Source organism: Neoarius graeffei, chromosome 22, assembly GCF_027579695.1.
Source record: "Neoarius graeffei isolate fNeoGra1 chromosome 22, fNeoGra1.pri, whole genome shotgun sequence".
Classification (NCBI taxonomy): domain Eukaryota; kingdom Metazoa; phylum Chordata; class Actinopteri; order Siluriformes; family Ariidae; genus Neoarius; species Neoarius graeffei.
In genome coordinates this window covers 6,414,331-6,437,286 of record NC_083590.1, presented here as the reverse complement: position 1 = coordinate 6,437,286, position 22,956 = coordinate 6,414,331, and the positions used below count along the sequence as shown (strand labels likewise).

Genomic DNA, 22,956 nt, shown 5'->3' with positions numbered 1-22,956 from the left:
TTTATTCCAGTCCATTTTACTTCCACAGACAAAAATGAAAGAAAAATTGTGTTCCAGCAGACTAAAAGAAGTCCTCTCTGTGTGGCCCACACTACACTATCCATAATGCAATGCACTTAAACATTTAACCCTTTCCTCTGTTTACTGACATGTACAACCCCAATTACAAAAAAAAAAGGTTGGGACACTGTGTAAAACGTAAATAAAAACAATGTGATAATTTTGCAAATCATGGAAACCCTGTATTTCACTGACTACGTTTACATGCACATCCAAATCGAGCTGCTGTCGGTAATCGAGCTGAAGGTCCCAGCAGGGTGCCAGAGAAATCCAATCGTACATGCACACAACTGAAATCGGGCTATTGTGTGAGGTGCATTGTGCACCCGAGCCACAGGTGGCGCAACACGCCCCATCGTGTTGGTACACTTCCGGTTGTCGTCATGAAGAAGAGCTATTCAAGAGTGTAAACAAAGTTATCAGTTCCGTGTTCTCCATTGCGCGTTTTTCTCCTGTCCATGAATTTTAATATATTCAACTCCTTAAGCTGAATGAGCATGAACTCTGTCTCCTCATTGCTCCAGAAGTGCACGTTTCTGCTTGCCTGTGGCAGTGGGGGCGTGGTCAAGCGCCGGTCTGTGACAGGAGGGCGGAGCCAGGGAAGGTGAGTGGCAGAACCACTACACCTGACGGTAATTAACCTGTGTTTGTGTGTCTTCCCAGTAACCGCGCCCTATTTAAGGAGGCAGAGGGAGAGCAGAGGGGAGAGCTCATCCCGGGACTAGAACACAGCGTGCGCGTGCGTGTTTTTCTCTCAAGAATAAAAGTAGGCTGTTAAACTGAAACGTCTGACAATAAAAAGCCTATTAGTACCAGAAGCTTTGTCCTGTCGTCCTCTGTGCTCCACCCACACTTCAGAGAGCTCTACATCGCCATTTTCTCTTCTTCGTTTGTTCCTCCTGACCTCTTCTGCTGCTCGCTACTACTGTTGTCATGCCGACCGAGGCTGTTGTGTTTCCCGCTTGTGGTCTCGTCACTCGTCACTTCCGGAAGTAGCTCGACAACTAGCTCGATAGGGTATACATGCACAAAGTAGCTCGGCAGAAATCGCATAAACTAGGTCGTGTAGCTCGATTCCGAGAAATCAAGTTCGGTTCAATTTCAGCCGAATTAAGGTATATACATGGCATTTTGAACTTCGATTTCAGTTGAGCAATGGCAGAAATTCGATTCTCTCTATGTGCATGTAAACGTAGTGACTGAAAATAGTACAAAGGCAACATATGAAATGTTGAATTTGAAAAATATATGCTCATTTTGAATTTGAGGTCAGTAACACATTTCAGACCGGCTAGTGGCCTAGTGGTAGCGTGTCCGCCTCTCGATCAGGAGATCGGGAGTTCTATTCACGGTCGGGTCATACCAAAGACCATCATAAAAATGGTACCTACTACCATCTGGCAAGGCACGTTGCAATACAGATGTGAGTGGGGAGTTAAACTCTCGTGGTTACCAGAGGACTAACCCCCCACTGTAACCCTAGCTATGTAATAGGCGAGAGGCCGAGGGCTACGGAAACGGAGATCGGTGCCGCCCGATGCGCCACATGGCGCAGGAAGGACTTTAACTTAACACATTTCAGAAAAGTTGGGATGGGACAACAAAAAACCGATAAAGTTGTGAAATGCTAAAGAACAATTTTTTTGGTTAATTAGCAGCAGGTCAGTAAGATGATTGGGTATAAAAAGACCCTCCCAGAGAGGTGGAGTCTCTCAGAAGTAAAGATGGGGAGGGGTTCACTGCTCTGTGAACGACTGCGTGGGCAAACAGTGCAACAATTTAAGAATAACATTCCTCAATGTAAAACTGCAAAGAATTTGACGATCATATCATCTATGGTCCATAATATCATTAAAAGATTCAGAGAATCTGGAGAAATCTCTGTATGCAGGAGACAAGACTGAAAACTGACATTGGATGCCTGTGATCTTCAGACCCTCAGGAGACACTGCATTAAAAGCAGACGCATGTCCAGGGCTCAACATTGACTTTTTAATCGACTCGTCCAGTCAGGCAAGCAGCAAGATTTTTCACTTATCCTGACCATAACCTTTTTATTACTATGTATTTACTAGTTAAAATAAAAGGAAATTGATAAAGTTTATCAAAAATCAGGTTTAGTTATGATCATCATTATGCTTTTAATTATTTATAATTTTTCAATAAAACAAACTGTAACAATAAATAAAATCTATCCAATGCCCCATTATGGTGCATGTGTTATAGTCCGTTATGTTATCTGCAGTTTTAAGTTAGAATCACCCAAATTCAAAGCTTTTGGAGGAAATAAAATCAAATCTTGATTAACCCAGTCAGGGGCTTAGCCAAGATTGGGAGTGTTTTTCTGAAAGTAGGGAGTGTAACTTGGTTGCGAGCAGGGGGCAAATTTTGAAAATTTCATCTTTTTTTGGTGCAATCTGGTGACTTCTGGAGCTGCAATTGGGCCTTAAAAGGAAATGAAAGAAAGCATTCATTTTAAGTGTGAATTATATTTTATTAGGCGTTTAACACGTTTTATTTACTAACTTAATAAAATGTGACAAAGTTTAAATTTAGTTTCTTATTCATTAACCAGAACTTTACAAATCACTGTAATTATCAATAAAATCTTTAAAAATTCCTGCAGTAAAAGCAGAAACCTTAAATTATAATTTCGAGTGCACTTAAGACAAAAAACAAAATACAAATTGCTGCAATCAAGTCCTATTACACAGAATCCATCTTTACTATAAACAACAAAGATAACAAATGAGATTCCACCAACTCTGAAAATTAATATTATGAAATATATATATACAACTGAAAATAATAGAAATTATTGAAACTTTAACAAGTTTCAATTTTACAAAATATACATCATGCAAATGTTACATCACAAAATGTTAGGAATCATTTTGATTCTGTTAAAAAGTGCAATAAACAGGAGTTAAAAACAAGTGGAATTAAGTTACAAATGAAAGGAAATTTTCCTGTAGTTACTTGAAATGTAAATACTGTAAACAATACAAAAAAATTCAATAATAGTTTATGAAAGTACTATTTAAGATAATGTAAATCTTGGCGAAAGAGAAACCAATCGAAAGCGTGAAAGTGATTATCATGCCGTTACCATGTGAACAGTCTTTTATGAATGCGGAAGTGGGCTCTCAGCACGTGGAGTTGAGTGTGTCTGAGGAAGGGGACAAGTTTTATGTTTCATCTAATTTAGGTTATTTAAAAACTAATATTTATCAGTGGGCACATAGGAAAGTGTAAAGTTTCTGTCAATATGTTTATCATGCTTGTATGATTAAAAAAAACTCATGATGATATTTATCTAAATACACGACGTACTCATTCTAAACCTGCCGAGCTTCACCAGCGAAGCTCTCAAAACTCATAGTATTTTGCTTCCATTCAAGCCTCGTTTTGAAGTCTGACCAATAAGAACGCTATATTTTCGGTGGTAAATTTGATTGTCTTGATTTAACTTATATATATGGAAAGCGCGTGCGCCAAGCACGCCCTGGGAAACTGCTGACTGTCGACAAAAATATCTACAGAAATGCACAAAATTACATCACAAAACAACAAAATTTCACAAAACTTTGGTTAGCATGGGTTAGTATAAAATTTATAAGCTGTGTTTGCGGATTTATGGCCGTGTTTTTTGAGAATTGGCCAGGTAAAATGTGACTGCATGGCTTGCTAGCTAAGCCTATGAACCCAGTAAAACCTGAAGTATAAATTAATTTAAATAAATAAAACTGAAAGAAAAGAATTTGGACATGATGAGGGTGACACATTGTGAATGAAAACAAACCTTAAGTGAGTTTGACACTGTCGTAAAAGTCCCCCGAAATATTTTACAATGTGTTCATGTGAACCATGCAAAAGAAAAATACAATGCATATCTGAATGAAATGAAGATTCACCACAGATATTTATTTTATTGAGGTATTTTATTGCCATTTCTCCAATTTTGATGAATTTAGAGTATAATAATCTATAATTAGATATTAAAACACGGTTATTTTTACACACCCACCTGCTGTACTCAGCTTCCGGAATTTCATAAACAATAACACGGTTGAATCGCTGAGAGGATTGAAATTGTTTTGTTGGAACTTTATTGATTTAACTCTTGAATAATTACTCTAAAAATGGTGAATTTTAACAATTCCTAAAAGATGTGGTCCCTAAATGATATAAAAGCACAAGGTATCATTACTATATTGTCTGGGGTGGTTATATGTCTCACTCTGTTGAGTAATTTTCTCTTGTCTGTAAACCAAATGAGATTGGCCTATATGTAGAAAATGTGACAATAAAATATGTGGACTACTTATACTATTTATGTAAACTGCGTATTACTATTATTTAACTCATTTTTTATTCCACTGCAACTTTAAGCAAGTCTTCAAGGAGTTTGGCCTTGTCATGTAGCCTTAGCAACGAGCCAGCTAGTATAAATAATCTGCACATGAGCAAATGACACTGTTAAATTCACCTCAACATGTCTTTTACAGTCGTTTACTCCACCATTGGCAATGCTAAAGTCACTATTACAAACAGTACAGCGTACAACGCTGGCATTATTTTTTTACCCCTGTTCCGCAAGGGTACATTTTTGTGTAATCTAAGGTGAAATGGGTTTTGTATTTTCATTTTTTGGGGCTCTCTGCCATTATGCTCCTAGAGACACTGAACTGATAGACTCTCAGGCCCTGTCCACACGGCAACGGATTCAGGTGACTCCGATACATTTGCTTATCGTTTAGGCCTGGCGTCCACACGGCACTGGCGTTTTGGGTGCCCAAAACGCAATCTTTTTGAGAACGGGTTCCAGAGTGGAAAGATCTGGCAACGTTGCCGTTGTGAAGTTGTCTGGATGAGTAGAACAGATTTGTTTACGATGACGTCACAACCACATGACTGTGAGTGCTTCATGCCGGGTAGAAGTGTAACGAACTCGATGCGAGTTGTCAACAAATCCTATAACTTGGTTCATGAAATGCGCTTACAAAATATTTTCACTGTGAATATTTATTGTGTAATGGTGCAAAGTGAGAGAGAGAGAGAGAGAGAGACTCTGCCCTTAGGGCAGAGTCAATCCCGCCAGCAAAAATAGGGAAAAAAAGGAGCGATCTCACCTCTTCAGATGTTGGTTTAAGTCCGACAATACATTCCTCAAAAAGGGCGTAGAAGAGCAAATTAATCCATCAACGTGTAGCATTCAATTTATTCCGGACCATTAAAGATGCCGCCTTCCATGTAGAATCATACGTCATCCTCACCGCCATATTGGATAGGTCAAAGCGGAGAATAAAGATTAGCTGCGTTTAACTGTACCAACAGGTTTACCGTCCAAACGAGATCACATGGGATTACCTTTCACAGGTGAGAAACATCAAATTAATCCCTCAACGTGTAGCATTCGATTTATTCCGGACCATTAAAGACGCCGCCTTCCGCGTAGAATCATACATCATCCTCGCCGCCATATTGGATAGGTCAAAGCGGAGAATAAAGATTAGCTGCGTTTAACTGTACCAACAGGTTTGCCGTCCAAACGAGATCACATGGGATTACCTTTCACAGGTGAGACTGGAAAAATACTTTTCATTGTATTTGGTCATTATAATGTAATTTTACGAACAGATTTTCCTGACTTTGTGGCTAATATGAAGTCTCGCGCATAAGTTTATGCGCATGCGTCCTTACTACTTCTATTGTTCTGGTGTCTCCAAAGGGACCGTCTTACAGCGCCCCTAGAGGTGTGACATGTGTATTGCATCGTTTTCAGCAAGTGTTGCGTTGCCATATGGACCTGATATTTTACTGATTGTTGCCCATTTGGACGCGATATATTTTTAAATAACATCTCGTTGCCATTGTCGTGTGGATGTAGCCTCAGTCCGGGAGAAATGATGAAGCCCACTCACACAGAACACTGATTGGTCTACTTAACAAGATGGAGCAATCAGGATGCACGCTTTCTCTCTCTCTCTCTCTCTCTCTCTCTCTCTCTCTCTCTCTCTCTCTCTCTTGTGGGCGCATGCATGCTCGGTCGCTCGCTCTCGATTCCAGGATATTGTGTCTAATTTGCAGGCGTCAGGGAGCTGCTATCAGTATGTGAGAGACTTATGGAACTTCTGGGAGAGTTGGGAATAATTCGACTTGTCCCGTCAGAAAAGCAGATGTGGATTTGAGTTTTCCAGACCAAACAATTAGTTGTCCTGGACAGTCGGGTGACCGTTAATGGTGTCTGTATTGGAAATCACTGTATGAGCTCAGGAACACTTCAGAAGACCATTGTCTGTGAAAACAGTTCATTACTGCATCCACAAATGCAAGTTAAAAGCAGATATAAACAATATCCAAAACCACTGCCGCCTTCTCTGGGCCCGAGCTCTTTTACGATGGACTGAGGCGAAGTGAAAAATTCTCCCAGGGTCTGACGAATCAAAAGTAGAAATTATTTTTAGAAATCATGGACATCACGTCCTCCAGGCTAAAGAGGAGAGGGACCATCCGACTTATCAGTGCACAGCTCAAAAGCCAGCATCTGTGATGATATGAGGGGGCATTAGTGCACATGACATGATAGTTTGTACATCTGGGAAGGCATCATTCATGCTGAATGATATAAACACACTTCAGAGCAATATGCTGCCATCCAGACCAAATCTTTTTCAGAGAAGGCTTTCCTTCTTTCAGCAAGACAATGCCAAACTGCTTTCTGTACATATTACCACACTGATGATGTACCCAAGGAATGAGATCTGAATAATGTGAAATTCACATTTTTCAGCCTTGATGTACAGGGGGTTCTCTAGGAGCCAGGTTAGCACTGATTTAATATGTTCCAGGTAAACAGCTTTGTTAGAGGAGTAAATCAGGATGTTGTCTATGTAGGCTATGACACAATGTCCCAGCATGTCTCTGAGGCCATTAATCAGATATTGGAAAACACTGGGAATGCAAGAAAGGCCATAAGGCATGACTCAATATTCAAAGTGTCCTGAGGTAGTGCTAAAGGCTGTCTTCCATTCATATTGCTCTCAAATTCTCAGCAGATTATATGTACTTTTGAGATCTAATTTAATGAACACCCAGGTAGACCTTAATTGTTCCAGAGCTGAGGGTAATAGAGGAAGTGGATAAGGGTACTCGACTATAATCTGGTTTAAACCTCTGTAATCTATGCAGGGGAAGAGCCCACACACATGCACACACAAAGAAGAAGCTAGCAGAAGCCGGGGATGCAGAGGGATGAATGTATCCTTGTTGCAGCGCTTCTTGAACATACTCCTCCATAGCAGCTTGCTCAGCAATAGAAAGGGGGTAGATGTGGTGACATGGAAGTGTGGTGCTAGGGATGAGATTGATTGCACAATCATAGGGTTGATGAGGGGGCGGACTGCTAACTTTACCTTTATTGAAGACTTCTTTCAGTTTGTGATAACAGGCAGGGATATGTTTGATACCTCCAAGTGAGGGACTTTCTGCAGATGTGGATGTCAGAGTAATGCATGGGAATACCTTTGAAAGCAGGAGGATGACCATTGTAAGGTCTCTTGGTGTTACCAGGATATTAGAGGATCATGGGTTTGGAGCCAGGGGAACCTTAAAACAATGGCATGGTGGGCTGTGCAGGTGGTGAACAGGGTAATGCTTTCCACATGAAGGGCTCTGACCTGAATGTCTCGTGGCAGGGTGTGAGTAGTAATGAGCCCCTTTCCAATGGGACTGCCATCAATGGTCTTAAGTGGTGTGAGGTACACAAGGTATTTCAGGATGACTTGCACCTGAGTTGGATTTTAGTGAGAAAAGTGTGTGCACTCCCAGTCCCACTCTCTTGTCCAATATGTTCAATCAGCTGTCTAGTGCAAGAGCTGCTATGAGACAAGCAACATGCAGGGATGCAGGTTTTATTTTGGAGTGTCCTTCTCTTACGTGGATTGGTGTCCAAACCTTAGGAGCCCCACCTGCCCTCATAAAGTGTACATGATGGCCATTGGCTCGTGAGAAGTTCATCTGCTCTTTGTCAGGTCTTGCTTTTAATTCTGCTGTACATGCCATCCTTCTGACTGGTGGGGGAGCTGGTTTAGACGCCAACCACTATTCTTTGCAGCAGGTGGTACTCTCTGACATGACCTTTTACAACAAGCAACTAAATAGAGAAAAATAAAACTCTGACAGCTAACCCCAAGCTAGACAGTACACAGCCTGGGTTGGTCAAAGCTACTATGCAATTACACAGTGGACAGGGAAGCAGGGGAGAGATGCAGCCTGAAGAGGTGGGTCTTCAATCTGCGCTTGAAGGTGGTCAGGGAGTCAGCAGTTCTGACCTCAATGGGAAGGTCATTCCACCAATGGGGAGCCAGGACAGACAGCAGTCTTGAATTGACTGGGCAGGAGTGGAGAGGAGGGGGGACCAGGCGACCAGTAGTAGCGGAGCATAAGGATCTGGCTGGTGTGTAGGGTCAGATCAGTCTCTGGAGGTTTGTTGGACCTAACCCCTTGACTGCTTGGTAAGCTAGCACCAATGTCTTAAATTTGATGTGAGCTGCGACAGGTAGCCAGTGAAGAAGGGGGGCAAGCAGAAAGGTAACGAGGGAGGTTGTAGACCAGGCGAGCTGCAGTGGAGGAGTTCCGGGGTGTGATGGCAGATGCTGGAAGGCCAGCAAGGAGAGAGTCACAGTAATCCAAGCAGGATAGGATCAGTGCTTAGACCAGGAGCTGAGTATTCTTCACATGTTGTAAAGGAAGAATATGCATGTCTGGCTCAATGAAGAGGAGAGGCTATTGTCAAATGCCACCTTTAAGTTCTTCACACTGAGTAAGATGTCCCCCAGAGAGATGAAAGTCCAGGGGTGTAGAAGATGGAGTGGGAGTGTAGATCACCTCTGTCTTGCCTGGGTTGAACTTCAGGTGATGGTTGTCCATCCAGCTCTGGATGTCATGCAAGTAAGCAGAGGTGTGAGCAAAGACCTGTGTGTCAGAAGGAGGAAAAGAGAGAAACAATTGTCATCAGCATAGCAGTGGTAGGATAGACTAGGAGCAGAGATAAATGGGTTGAGTGTAGTAGGAGAAGAGAAGTGGGCCAAGGACTGAAACTTGAGGGACACCAGTGATGTGGGTGTGGTGCTGATACAGTAACAGACCAGGTAACCTGGAACTAGCAACTGGAGAGGTAGGACTTGAACTATTCCAGGGCTGTCCTGCAGGCCCCCAGAACTGATAGGGATGATGGGAGGATAGGGTGATCAACAGTGTCAAATGCAGCAGAAAGCTCTAAGAGAATCAGGACAGAGGAGAGGGAGGCAGCACATGCTGCATGAAGTGCCTCACTGACAGAGAGAAGCATATTCTCAGTTGAGTGTTCAGTTCAGAAACTGGACTGGTGAGGATCCAGGAGGTTGTTCTGAGAGAGAAAAGAGGAAAGTTGGTCAGCAACAGCATATTCAAATATTTTTGACAGGAATGGTAGAAGGGAAGCTGGGCAGTAGTTCTGGATGATGAAGGGGTCTAGGGTGGGGTTTTTTTCAGCAGAGGGTGATGTGGGCCCATTTGAAGCTGGAGAGAAAGTATCCGGAGGACAAAGAGGAAGTAATAAGTGGGAGGATGTCAGGAGTGATACTCTGGAGGAGAGATGAGGGGATAGGATCAAGGCCACAGGTGGTAGGATGGTGAGAGGCAGGAGCTGGGAGACATCAGAAGTGGAAAAAGCAGAGAGCAAGGGGGAAGAGATGGGGGCTGGTGAAGGAGTTGTGGATGGCAACTCACAGTTTCAGAAGTTTCAAAGTTGCGGATGACAACTCCTTCCCATTAATAATCAAAACAATAACCATATTAATAATCATTTAATTATTATATTAGATTATTAATTTATCAGCTCCATCTACATTTGCATTTCTAAAATTTGGTGCGCTACAGCCATTAAAGATGGTTGATTTGGTGCTCAAGCCATATTACAGTATTGGAGGTGTTTGCATTTAGAACTCTATAACCACATGGGGATAAAATCTAAAATTATTTGATTAACTTGAATCATTTTATTATGTTTTCTAGATGTACCACTGCTCAGAGAGTGGGAAGAGTTTTTCTAAAAGTGATCATCTCAGAAATCGCCAGTGCATCCACAAAGGAGAGAAGTGGTATATCTGCTCACAGTGTGGGAAGAGTTTTACTCAGCAGAGTCATCTCCAACAACACGAGCGCATTCACAGCGGAGAGAAGCCGTATGTCTGCTCACAGTGTGGGAAGAGTTTTACTTGTCAGAGGAGTCTCCAACTACATGAGCGCATTCACACAGGAGAGAAGCCATATGCCTGCTCACACTGTGGGAAGAGTTTTACTTATCAGAGCAGTGTCCAACGGCACATTCGCATTCACACAGGAGAGAAGCCGTATGTCTGCTCACAGTGTGGGAAGAGTTTTACTTGTCAACGGAGTCTTCAACAACACAAGCGTATCCACACAGGAGAGAAGCCGTATGTCTGCTCACAATGTGGGAAGAGTTTTACTTATCGGAATAGTCTCCAACTTCACAAGCGCATTCACACAGAAGAGAAGCCGTATGTCTGCTCACAATGTGGGAAGAGTTTTACTTGTCAAAGGAGTCTCCAGCAACATGAGCACATTCACACAGGAGAGAAGCCGTATGTCTGCTCACAGTGTGGGAAGAGTTTTACTTGTCAAAGGAGTCTCCAGCAACATGAGCGCATCCACACAGGAGAGAAGCCATATGTTTGCTCACAGTGTAGGAAGAGTTTCACTTGTCAGAGTAGTCTGCAACGGCACAAACGCATTCACACAGGAGAGAAGCCATATGACTGCTCACAGTGTGGGAAAAGTTTTACTTTTCTGAGTACTCTTCAACAGCACAAGCGAATCCACACAGGCGAGAAGCCGTATGTCTGCTCACAGTGTGGGAAAAGTTTCACTTACCAGAGTAGTCTCCAACGGCACGAGTGCATCCACACAGGAGAGAAGCCGTTTTACTGTTCACAGTGTGGGAAGAGTTTTACTTATCAGAGTGATCTCCAACGACACAAGCGCATCCACACAGGAGAGAAGCCATTTCACTGTGGACAGTGTGGGAAGGATTTTACTCGTCAGAGTAATCTCCAACAGCACGAGCGGATTCACACGGGGGAGAAGCCGTATCACTGCTCACAGTGTGGGAAAGGTTTTCGTGACCAGCGTACCTTCCACAGCCACCAGCAAAGGCATACAGGACAGAAGCCGTACCCCTGTGAACAATGCGGACGGAGCTATAGTCATTCAAAGACATTTAGGAAACATAAATGCTCAATTATTAAGCCATCAGCTCTTGACACGTGAATTTGTCAAATTACGATACATGTTTTTAAATAGCTTTTATTTTAAAGAGAGGTAAAGGGACATTCTCACACAAAACCAGAAAATAATATTTGTCAGTGTATGTAATAATTTGCATGGGACTGTTGCTTACTGTCCATGTTCTAGCAGAGTTCATGATTTTTGTAATTTTCCTGGTTTCAGTTGAATTATACAATACCAAATATACAGTCCATCAATATATAACCAGTGCAAATCCCTACTACCCAGTTTGGACCTCTGAGTGAGACACATGACGTCTCACTCGAACATGAGCAAACAACCAAAACCCAGATGGATTGTATTATAAATGTAATGGAAATTTTCTTTAGTGTGACTGCACAAGCATTCCAATTAAAAGTTCACCCAATAACCTGGAAATGTTGACTAACTGAACATCAGCTGAACTAGGTTGTGTGCTAGGTGCTGGTTTGTGTGTGTGTTTATATACTAGTGCAGGTCAAAGAATTAGAATATCGTGAAAAAGTTTACTTTTTTTTGTAATTTAATTCAAAAAGGTAAACTTTCATATATTCTACAGTGGTGCTTGAAAGTTTGTGACCCCTTGAGAATTTTCTATATTTCTCCATAAATATGACCTAAAACATTATCAGATTTTCACACAAGTCCTAAAAGTAGATAAAGAGAACCCAGCTAAACAAATGAGACAAAAATATTATACTTGGGTCATTTATTTATTGAGGAAAATGATCTGATATTACATATGTGAGTGGCAAAAGTATGTGACCCTTTGCTTTCAGTATCTGGTGTGACCCTAGTCTGGTTAACACCAGACCATATCACAAGTGAAATATGGTCTGGAATCCGCCTATTGAATTTCTCGTAGGGGAGGTGTGGTTTACGATTGTCAACGGCCGTTTATTGGACGTTGCGAATGTCTATCATTTGGCGTATACGTAGCCCATGGCCAATCATGGCAGTTGTACCCGGTGACGTAGTTAGAGTGACGAAGAGGCGAAGAAGAGAAGGAAAGAGTTTTTTAAAACAAACTTTCGCTCTAAACTATTCAGAACAGTGTCTAAAGCTTGATCGAAAGTTTGGTTCGTATTGCTCGCCGCCATGTTAAATGTGATCCGTAAACAGTCCCAAATAAACTACAAGCTTCCGTTTGTCGAGTAGTACGCGTCACCGGCTTTCCACCCCTCCCCACTCTCTGATTGGCTCCCTAACTCAGGCGAGCCTTTAGACCATAGTTTCCATGCTGTCTTTTCACATCGGAACGATTGTGCAAAGCAGCATGGGATTTCCCAGGCTAGTGTGACCCCCTTGTGCAGCAATAACTGCAAATAAATGTTTCTGGTAACTGTTGATCAGTCCTGCACACCGGCTTAGAGGAATTTTAGCCCATTCCTCTGTACAGAACAGCTTCAACTCTGGGATGTTGGTGGGTTTCCTCACATGAACTGCTTGCTTCAGGTCCTTCCACAACATTTCGACTGGATTAAGGTCAGGACTTTGACTTGGCCGTTCCAAAGCATGAACTTTATTCTTCTTTAATCATTCTTTGGTAGAATGACTTGTGTGCTTAGGGTTGTTGTCTTGCTGCATGACCCACCTTCTCTTGAGATTCTGTTCATGGACAGATGTCCTGACATTTTCCTTTAGAATTCACTGGTACAGTGGGGCAAAAAAGTATTTAGTCAGTCACCAATTGTGCAAGTTCTTCCACATAAAAAGGAGAGAGGCCTGTAATTTTCATCATAGGTATACCTCAACTATGAGAGACAAAATGAGAAAAAAAATCCAGAAAATCACATTGTCTGATTTTTAAAGAATTTATTTGCAAATTATGGTGGAAAATGCCCTGTGATGACCTGGCGACTTGTCCAGGGTGTACCCCGCCTTTCGCCCGTAGTCAGCTGGGATAGGCTCCAGCTTGCCTGCGACCCTGTAGAAGGATAAAGCGGCTAGAGATAATGAGATGAGATTATGGTGGAAAATAAGTATTTGGTCAATAACAAAAGTTCATCTCAGTACTTTGTTATATACCCTTTGTTGGCAATGACAGAGGTCAAACGTTTTCTGTAAGTCTTCACAAGGTTTTCACACACTGTTGCTGGTATTTTGGCCCATTCCTCCATGCAGATCTCCTCTAGAGCAGTGATGTTTTGGGGCTGTCGCTGGGCAACACGGACTTTCAACTCCCTCCAAAGATTTTCTATGGGGTTGAGATCTGGAGACTGGCTAGGCCACTCCAGGACCTTGAAATGCTTCTTACGAAGCCAATCCTTCGTTGCCCAGGTGGTGTGTTTGGAATCATTGTCATGCTGAAAGACCCAGCCACATTTCATCTTCAATGCCCTTGCTGATGGAAGAAGGTTTTCACTCAAAATCTCACAATACATGGCCCCATTCTTTCTTTCCTTTACATGGATCAGTCGTCCTGGTCCCTTTGCAGAAAAACTGCCCCAAAGCATGATGTTTCCACCCCCATGCTTCACAGTAGGTATGGTGTTCTTTGGATGCAACTCGGCATTCTTTCTCCTCCAAACACAAGTTGAGTTTTTACCAAAAAGTTCTATTTTGGTTTCATCTGACCATATGACATTCTCCCAATCCTCTTCTGGATCATCCAAATGCTCTCTAGCAAACTTCAGATGGGCCTGGACATGTACTGGCTTAAGCAGGGGGACACGTCTGGCACTGCAGGATTTGAGTCCCTGGCGGTGTAGTGTGTTACTGATGGTAGCCTTTGTTACTTTGGTCCCAGCTCTCTGCAGGTCACTCACTAGGTCCCCCCGTGTGGTTCTGGGATTTTTGCTCACCGTTCTTGTGATCATTTTGACCCCACGGGGTGAGATCTTGCGTGGAGCCCCAGATCGAGGAAGATTATCAGTGGTCTTGTATGTCTTCCATTTTCTAATAATTGCTCCCACAGTTGATTTCTTCACACCAAGCTGCTTACCTATTGCAGATGCAGTCTTCCCAGCCTGGTGCAGGTCTACAATTTTGTTTCTGGTGTCCTTTGACAGCTCTTTGGTCTTGGCCATAGTGGAGTTTGGAGTGTGACTGTTTGAGGTTGTGGACAGGTGTCTTTTATACTGATAAGTTCAAACAGGTGCCATTAATACAGGTAACGAGTGGAGGACAGAGGAGCCTCTTAAAGAAGTTGTTACAGGTCCGTGAGAGCCAGGAATCTTGCTTGTTTGTAGGTGACCAAATACTTATTTTACCGAGGAATTTACCAATTAATTCATTAAAAATCCTACAATGTGATTTCCTGGATTCTTTTCCCCCATTCTGTCTCTCATAGTTGAAGTGTACCTATGATGAAAATTACAGGCCTCTCTCATCTTTTTAAGTGGGAGAACTTGCACAATTGGTGGCTGACTAAATACTTTTTTGCCCCACTGTATAATTCAGAATTCATTGTTCCATCAATGATGGCAAGCCACCCTGGCCCAGATGTAGCAAAACAGGCCCAAACCATGACACTACCACCACCATGTTTCACAGATGGGATAAGGTTCTTAGGCTTGAACGCAGTGTTTTCCTTTCTCCAAACATAATGCTTCTCATTTAAACCAAAAAGTTCTATTTTGGTCTCATCTGTCCACAAAACATTTTTCCAATAGCCTTCTGGCTTGTCCACGTGATCTTTAGCAAACTGCAGATGAGCAGCAATGTTCTTTTTGGAGAGCAGTGGCTTTCTCCTTGCAATCTGTAACTAAAATCTTAAACCAGTTTAAGAACTCTAAGGCAAAAGATATTTTTGACTGCGATTGTGCATTTGTTAGGAAGTATGCAAACATTTTCTCTTCTCCAGTAACTCACTTGGTCAATCTGTCCATTAAACAAAGTTATTTTCCTAATGCCTGGAAGGCAGCAGTAATAACCCCTATCTTTAAATCAGGTGATGTAACTGATGTTACAAATTATAGGCCCATTAGCATTCTTCCAGCTATCTCTAATGCCGCTTTTCCACTACAAACGCGGCTGAGCCGTGCCGTGCTGAGTTGGGCTGAGTCGAACTGAGCGGGGCTGTTGGAGTTGCATTTCGACTACAACCGCGCTGAACCGTGCTGGCTGGAAGTGGGTGGACACATTGGGTGGAGTTAGCGAAAGTGGGTGGACGTCACATGATGTCGTTAAGCGGCGCAAACAGTGACATCAGTGATCTTTTAAGCGGTAGTCTCACGACCCGGAGAGTAAACAATAAACATGGAGTCGTTAGTGTTGCTGGTCTTGGTGCTGTGGCTTGTTGTCACCGACAACGCCAACAGATACTGGCAAGAGCGTATAGATGAGGCGAGGCGCATAAGGCTTCATAATTCTCGTAATTCGTAATTCTTCTTCTTCCGGGTTTGCGGTGTTTACAGATCCCAGCGTGCTCGCGGGGCGTGTGTGGGCATGTGAGGACACTCCTCCTCACCAATCAGTGCACAGGGGAGTGTCTGCTCACGCCCCCAGCCTCACTCAGCTCGGTTTGGCTCGCTTCAGCCCCACTCCAAAACCGTGTGAGTTTTGGGGGCTAAGCAGGGCTGAAGCGAGCTGAGTCGTGCTGTTCTGAGGTAGTCGAAACGCGAGCCGTGTCGGGCTGAAGCGAGCTGAAGTGAGCCGAAAAAGGGTAGTGGAAAAGGGCCATAAGGTAGCTGAAAGAGTGGTCTGTGCCCAGTTGATAGCCTATTTAGATGGTAATTTTCCGCTACACCCCATGCAGTTTGGATTTAGGAAGAATCATTCAACAGAAACAGCACTTTATTATTTTATTGAGCAAATTAAATCCAGACTTGACAGGGGAGGTGTTGTTGGTGCTGTCTTCCTTGATTTTAAAAAGGCATTTGACACGGTTAATCACAATGTTCTATTAAACAGACTCTCAAAGTTCAATCTTTCTTCTAACGCTCTGACATGGATGGAATCTTACTTAGATTCAAGAAAGCAGTGTACAAGAATTATGGACACATGCTCTCCCCTATCTAATAGCACCACTGGGGTCCCCCAGGGGTCGATTTTAGGACTGATTTTATTTAGTCTATATATTAATGACTTACCTTTGATATGCCCAGAAGTTTACATTCAGATGTATGCAGATGACACAGTTATTTACACACATGCCAAAACGAGTGAACAAGCTGCAACACAACTCACTGCAGCGTTAAATAAAGTGTCTGATTGGCTGACAGTTAACTGTCTTACTCTTAATGTGAGCAAAACAGTAGCCATGTATTTTTCCATCAAGAGGCATGACCCAAAACAACAACCTAATATCCTTGTTAAGGGAGAGGTGATAAATACTGTTGATAATTTCAAGTATCTGGGTGTTATCATTGATTCTAGCTTAACTTTTAAAAAGCACATAAAAAAGATATCCGAAAGCTAATTTTAGGCATATCAGGCACCAATTGCCCTTACCTGCTGCTAAACTGTTTTTACATTCTATGATTTTTTTTTTCTCATCTATCTTACTGCTCTACAAGTTGGTCCCAGGTAGGGGTGACTATCTTACAACCTTTAGCCACCCTCTACAAACAGGCTATAAAAGTTCTTGATAAAAAAAACAAACAAGAAATTACCATCATTGTGCCATCATAACAAAACACAACTTACTAACCTTTGAGAGTTTGATCTGTTTTGCTGATATGTGCTTGATGTATAAACTTATCCATGATCTTGCACCGCCACCTCTCAAGCAATACATATCACTTTGCAGAGGTAAATTAAGGGTCTCTAGGTCTTCAGTGAGCGGTGATTGTTATGGGAGTTTCAGGAAGACTTAATTTGGCCGATCAGCTTTCTCTATCAGTGCAGTAGAAAAATGGAACTCAATTCCAGCTCATATTAGAGACTGTACAAGTTTCAGCCAATTTAAAAAATCCTTGAAGATAAGGCTGAAGGCTTATCAAAGATGTGATAATTAATTTATTATTTTGTGATGTGTGCTGCCTTATGTGTTGCCATTTGTGTATTGATGGTAGTGTCCTGTGTAGGTGTGTTGTCCTTGTGCCATCATTACATGTTGTGGTGATGTGTTGTCCTAGTATGATGTTGCTGTTTTTAGTGTATATCTAGTCGTAATGGCAATAGTAGTGTATGTATTGTCTATATTGTTTTATTGTTTGTTTGTTTTAAGCCCCCTGCCCAGGGACTACAGATGAAAATTAGCTGTATAACTAACTCTGGTATGAGACTTGTTCTGTACATGGCCCCTGTTAAATAAACTAAACTAACTAAAACTAACCCTGCCATGCACACCATTGTTGTTCAGTGTTCTCCTGATGGTGGACTCATGAACATTAGCCAATGTGAGAGAGGCCTTCAGTTGCTTAGAAGTTACCCTGGGGTCCTTTGTGACCTTGCTGACTATTACATGCATTGCTCTTGGAGTGACCTTTGTTGGTTGACCATTCCTGGGGAGGGTAACAATGATCTTGAATTTCCTTCATTTGTACACAATCTGTCTGACTATGGATTGGTGGAGTCCAAACTCTTTAGAGATGGTTTTGTAACATTTTCCAGCCTGATGAGCATCAACAATGCTTTTTCTGAGATCCTCAGAAATCTCCTTTGTTTGTGCCATGATACACTTCCACAAACCTGTGTTGTGAAGATCAGATTTTGATAGATCCCTGTTCTTTAAATAAAACAGGGTGCCCACTCACACCTGATTGTCATCCCATTGATTGAAAACACCTGACTCTAATTTCACCTTCAAATTAACTGCTAATCCTAGAGGTTCACATACTTCTGCCACTCACAGATATGTAATATTGGATCATTTTCCTCAATAAATAAATGACCAAGTATAATATTCTTGTCTCATTTGTTTAGCTGGGTTCTCTTTATCTACTTTTAGGACTTGTGTGAAAATCTGATGATGTTTTAGGTCATATTTATGCAGAATTATAGAAAATTCTCAAAGGTTGACAAACTTTCAAGCACCACTGGATATTCATTATACTGTACCTAAAGTGAAATATTTCAAACCTTTTGTTTTAATTTTGATGATTATGGCTTCTCGTCTCATTATCTGTAGCCGCTTTATCCTGTCCTACAGGGTTGCAGGCAAGCTGGAGCCTATCCCAGCTGACTACGGGTGAAAGGCGGGGTACACCCTGGACAAGTCGCCAGGTCATCACAGGGCTGACACATAGACACAGACAACCATTCACACTCACATTCACACCTGTGGTCAATTTAGAGTCACCAGTTAACCTAACCTGCATGTCTTTGGACTGCGGGGGAAACCGGAGCACCCAGAGGAAACCCACGCGGGCACGGGGAGAACATGCAAACTCCACACAGAAAGGCCCTCGCCGGCCACGGGGCTCGAACCTGGACCTTCTTGCTGTGAGGCAACAGCGCTAACCACTACACCACTGTGCCACCCTGCCAGCTACTCGATCCCAGAAAAAGGCAAAAGAAAACTTTCCTTTCAGTGTTCAAGTGATTTTATATCATCTCAGCTGCCCATAATTTGCTGCAAATCCAATTATTTCACCATGAAATTGTCTTTGATTTGGGTCTAGCTTGACTGGAAGCGATGCCATATTTGTTGATCGATTCTCGCGCTCTGATTGGCTGAGCCAGACCACGTGACCATGCCGTAACATGTATAGTTATGTTACAGAGCCAAGCAGTGTACTACAGAGGGTAACTGAGAAAGCCAAGCACATAAACTTCTGGAGGGAGATTTCATACATATTTTGCAAGTATTTTACAGGGAAGTGGTTAGTAATTTATTAGCTGAGAATGCACCAGAAGCCATCAGAAGGCATGTAAATTTCAAAAGTTTATGGCAGGGCATGCCCCAGCCCCCCCCCCAGCATTAGCACACCATAGACGCGCCATGGTGGCTTTGCCACCACAAATTCCAGAGCCACCTACTACTTTTTTTTTAGCTGGCTACTTCAGATCTTCTGGAGAACCCTGTATATGTATATGTAAAAACATGCTGCATATCCTCCACTGTGAATGCAAGTCAAGGTTGGCTTTCAGGGAGTAGTGGAATAGACCAGAACGAAACCATTAGCCACATCAGTGACAGAAAAGCAGCTATGACCAGTGGGAATAATTCTAGTGATGGTTAATGGGTTGGCAACCCACTGAGTTAATTTCGGTTTATGGATTAGCCATTCTATAATATATGGTGAGATGACCTTATGGACCAGTAAGGTCTAGTATTTGGTGTGTGGAATTTTGATGAAGTGAGTATCTTACCCAGAATGCTATTTTTTTTAAAACACAGTCACTCTTATCCTTTGACTAAATCTCTATGAGAGAACCAAGTGTCTCCTACTGAATCCATCACTTAGGGTGCGAGACCATGCCTCCCCTTCCACTAGGGTGCATCAGTTGCCCCCTAAAATGAAAAGTTCCTCCGATCATGATGCATTTTTGTTTTTATGTTCCTTTTGGTAAGAAAACACACTGGGTGAAATATTTTGACAAAATTCAAAAGTTTAATGGTGGCACCAGGAGCTCAAAGTTATGGAAAAAGCTGCTATTTTATGACTCTTATGACAAAATTTCGATCACTTTTCAAGAAACATTTTGGCACCTTATAGAGTATACCAAATATCTTATGGCCTTTTTCCACTACCCTTTTTCAGCTCACTTCAGCTCGCTTCAGCTCACTTCAGCCCGACATGGCTCGCGTTTCGACTACCAGAAAACAGCACGACTCGGCTCGCTTCAGCCCTGCTTAGCCCCTAAAACTCGCACCGTTTTGGAGTGGGGCTGAAGCGAGCCAAACCGTGCCGAGTGAGGCTGGGGGCATGAGCAGACACTCCCCTGTGCACTGATTGGTGAGGAGGAGTGTCCTCACATGCCCACACACGCCCCGCGAGCACGCTGGGATCTGTAAACCCGGAAGAAAAATAATTACGAATTACGAGAATTTCTGAAGCTTTATGCGCCTCGCCTCATCTATACGCTCTTGCCAGCATCTGTTGGCGTTGTCGGTGACAACAAGCCACAGCACCAAGACCAGCAACACTAACGACTCCATGTTTCCATGTTTATTGTTTACTATTCGGGTCGTGAGACTACCGCTTAAAAGCTCACTGATGTCACTGTTTGCGCTGCTTAACGACATCACGTGATGTCCACCCACTTTCGCTAACTCCACCCAATGTGTCCACCCACTTCCAGCCAGCACGGTTCAGCGCGGTTGTAGTCGAAATGCAACTCCAACAGCCCCGCTCAGCTTGACTCAGCACGGCACGGCTCAGCCGCGTTTGTAGTGGAAAAGCAGCAATAGATACACATTTTTAGTAAATATTCTAAATATATTATCAAGCACAGTTTGAGTTTTAGCTGTTCATTGAATCATTGTTCAACTACTTTTAAACAATACAAATGTATTATGAATCACATTAATGCTTCTCAATCCCTTGCAAAGGTTCTTAACATGATCTCTGGGTCACAAGAAATCAATAAATGGAGTCCAACATTGTGATTCAAACCTTACGCGAAAACATAAAATAAGCATTTTTTGGCAAAAAATGAACCTCATGGTGCCACCATTAGACTTTTGAATATGGTCAAAACATTTTACAGGATGTCTTTTATTGGTGAAAAGGAACACCCAAACAAAAATGCATCAGATTTTATGAAAGTGAGGGCAACTGATGCACCCTACCTTCCACTCATATTTTCCTTTATTTTAGCCTTGGGCTATCTGGTCTAGAGTGCATCCTTTGCATATCCACAAAAGTGTAACATATAAACTATGTCCAACATTTATTTAGAATACAGAATGCCCAGGTTGTCCTTGTGTACACAAAAACCATCTCTTTTACTATAACCTGGCTCTTGGTCTCCTGTTTTATCAATCATCTTACTTCTGATGAAACTGCAGTATTTTCATGGTTGTCCTGATAGATTTACAAGAAGTTTAATAGTTGTCCACTGGGCTGCTTCTGTAACACAGATCTGGTGGACTCTGTTTATAGCAGTTAGATGGTGACATAGTGAAAAAATCAATAAAAGTCAAAGTCCTTCCCGCACCATCCATGGTGTGTTTGACGGCACCGATCTCCGTTTTATAGCCCTCGGCCTCTCGCCTCTATTACGTAGCTAGGGTTACAGTGGGGGGCTAGTCCTCTGGTAACCGCGAGAGTTTGACTCCCCACTCGCATGTGTATTGCAGCGTGCCTTGCCAGATGGCAGTAGGCACCATTTTTATGTTGGTCTTTAGTATGACCTGACCGTGAGTAGAACTCACGATGGAGAGGCAGACACGCTAACCACTAGGCCACTCGCCGGTTGTAGTATACTGAAAGAATACTCACTATAAAATAAACACTGTTTCAACTTTAAGAATAATAACAGTTGTTTTTTAGACTCTGATAAATAAAAAACATGGAGTTAAAGGTGCGTGTGCTTTTTTTCCCCCCTGACTGTGTGTATGTGTGCAATCTTTCAATGTGGAATGGTTGTTGTCAGATGGGAATTCTGGGATTTTTGTGCATAACCAGTCTCTCAAGTTTACACAGGATGAACAGCATTACTCTATGAACTCTTCCTGCCTTGAGTCAACCATTCAAGCTGCTGGTATAATGGTATACATGCCTTAATACTAATTGAGAATATTTTGAATGTCATAGTGCTGTTGCTGACCATGCGTAACCCTTTATGCCCACAATTTACCATCTTATAATGACTACCAACATAATAATGCACTATGTCACAAAGTACAAGTCGTCTCAAATTGGTTACATGAACATGAACACTGGCCTCCCCATTCACCAGATCTGAAAGCAGTGGAGCACAATTGGGATGTGCAAGAACAGGAGATTTACATCATGTACAGCTGAGAAATCTGCAGCAATTATATAATGCACTTGTACCAACATGGTCTAGCATCTCAATGAAATGTTTAGTTTCTAGCTCCTTGTGAAATCTGTGGCATAAATAATTTAGGTTACCATGAGAGCCAAGATGGGCTCTACCAAGTATTACTATAGATTAGATTAGATTAGATTAGATTAGATAGAACTTTATTGATCCCTTTGGGAGGGTTCCCTCAGGGAAATTAAAATTCCAGCAACATCATTCCAGGATAAAGAGAGAAAACTTCTAGATAAATTAAATTAAGTATTTTACATACAGTATACAAATATAAAAAAGAATAAGATATGGGGAAAAAAAGTCCAGCGGGAGAGGTATTGCACATTTATATTGTACATTGTCCAGTATTGCGTTTTGTCAGGCTAGGCTACTGCTGCTCCTTCCCATCCTCTGTCCTCCTGTTACCCCTCCCCCCCAGAGAAGAGTTGTACAGTTTGATGGGGTGAGGGACAAAGGAGTTTTTGAGTCTGTTCGTCCTGCACTTGGGAAGAAGCATTCTGTCACTGAACAGGCTCCTCTGGTTGCTGATGACGGTGTGCAGAGGGTGACTGGCATCGTCTATGATGTTCAATAGTTTGTCCATAGTCCTCTTCTCTGCCACCATCACCAGAGTCCAGCTTCATGCCGACCACAGAGCCGGCCCACCTGATCAGTTTGTCCAGCCTGGATGTGTCCTTCTTGGATCTGCTGCCCCCCCAGCACACCACGGTGTAAAACAGGACACTGGCGATCACA

General features: G+C 42.4%; 1 protein-coding gene across 1 annotated transcript in view; it reads left to right on the top strand.

Annotated features, from left to right (window-relative positions):
• LOC132870266 (zinc finger protein 208-like) overlaps positions 1–22,956 on the top strand; it is a 63,346-nt gene that overhangs the window by 13,452 nt on the left and 26,938 nt on the right. The window contains exons 2-3 of the mRNA XM_060903906.1: positions 1,975–2,073; positions 10,117–11,387. Coding sequence (XP_060759889.1) covers positions 1,975–2,073; positions 10,117–11,387 — 1,370 coding nt within the window. The remainder of the gene's footprint in view (positions 1–1,974; positions 2,074–10,116; positions 11,388–22,956) is intronic.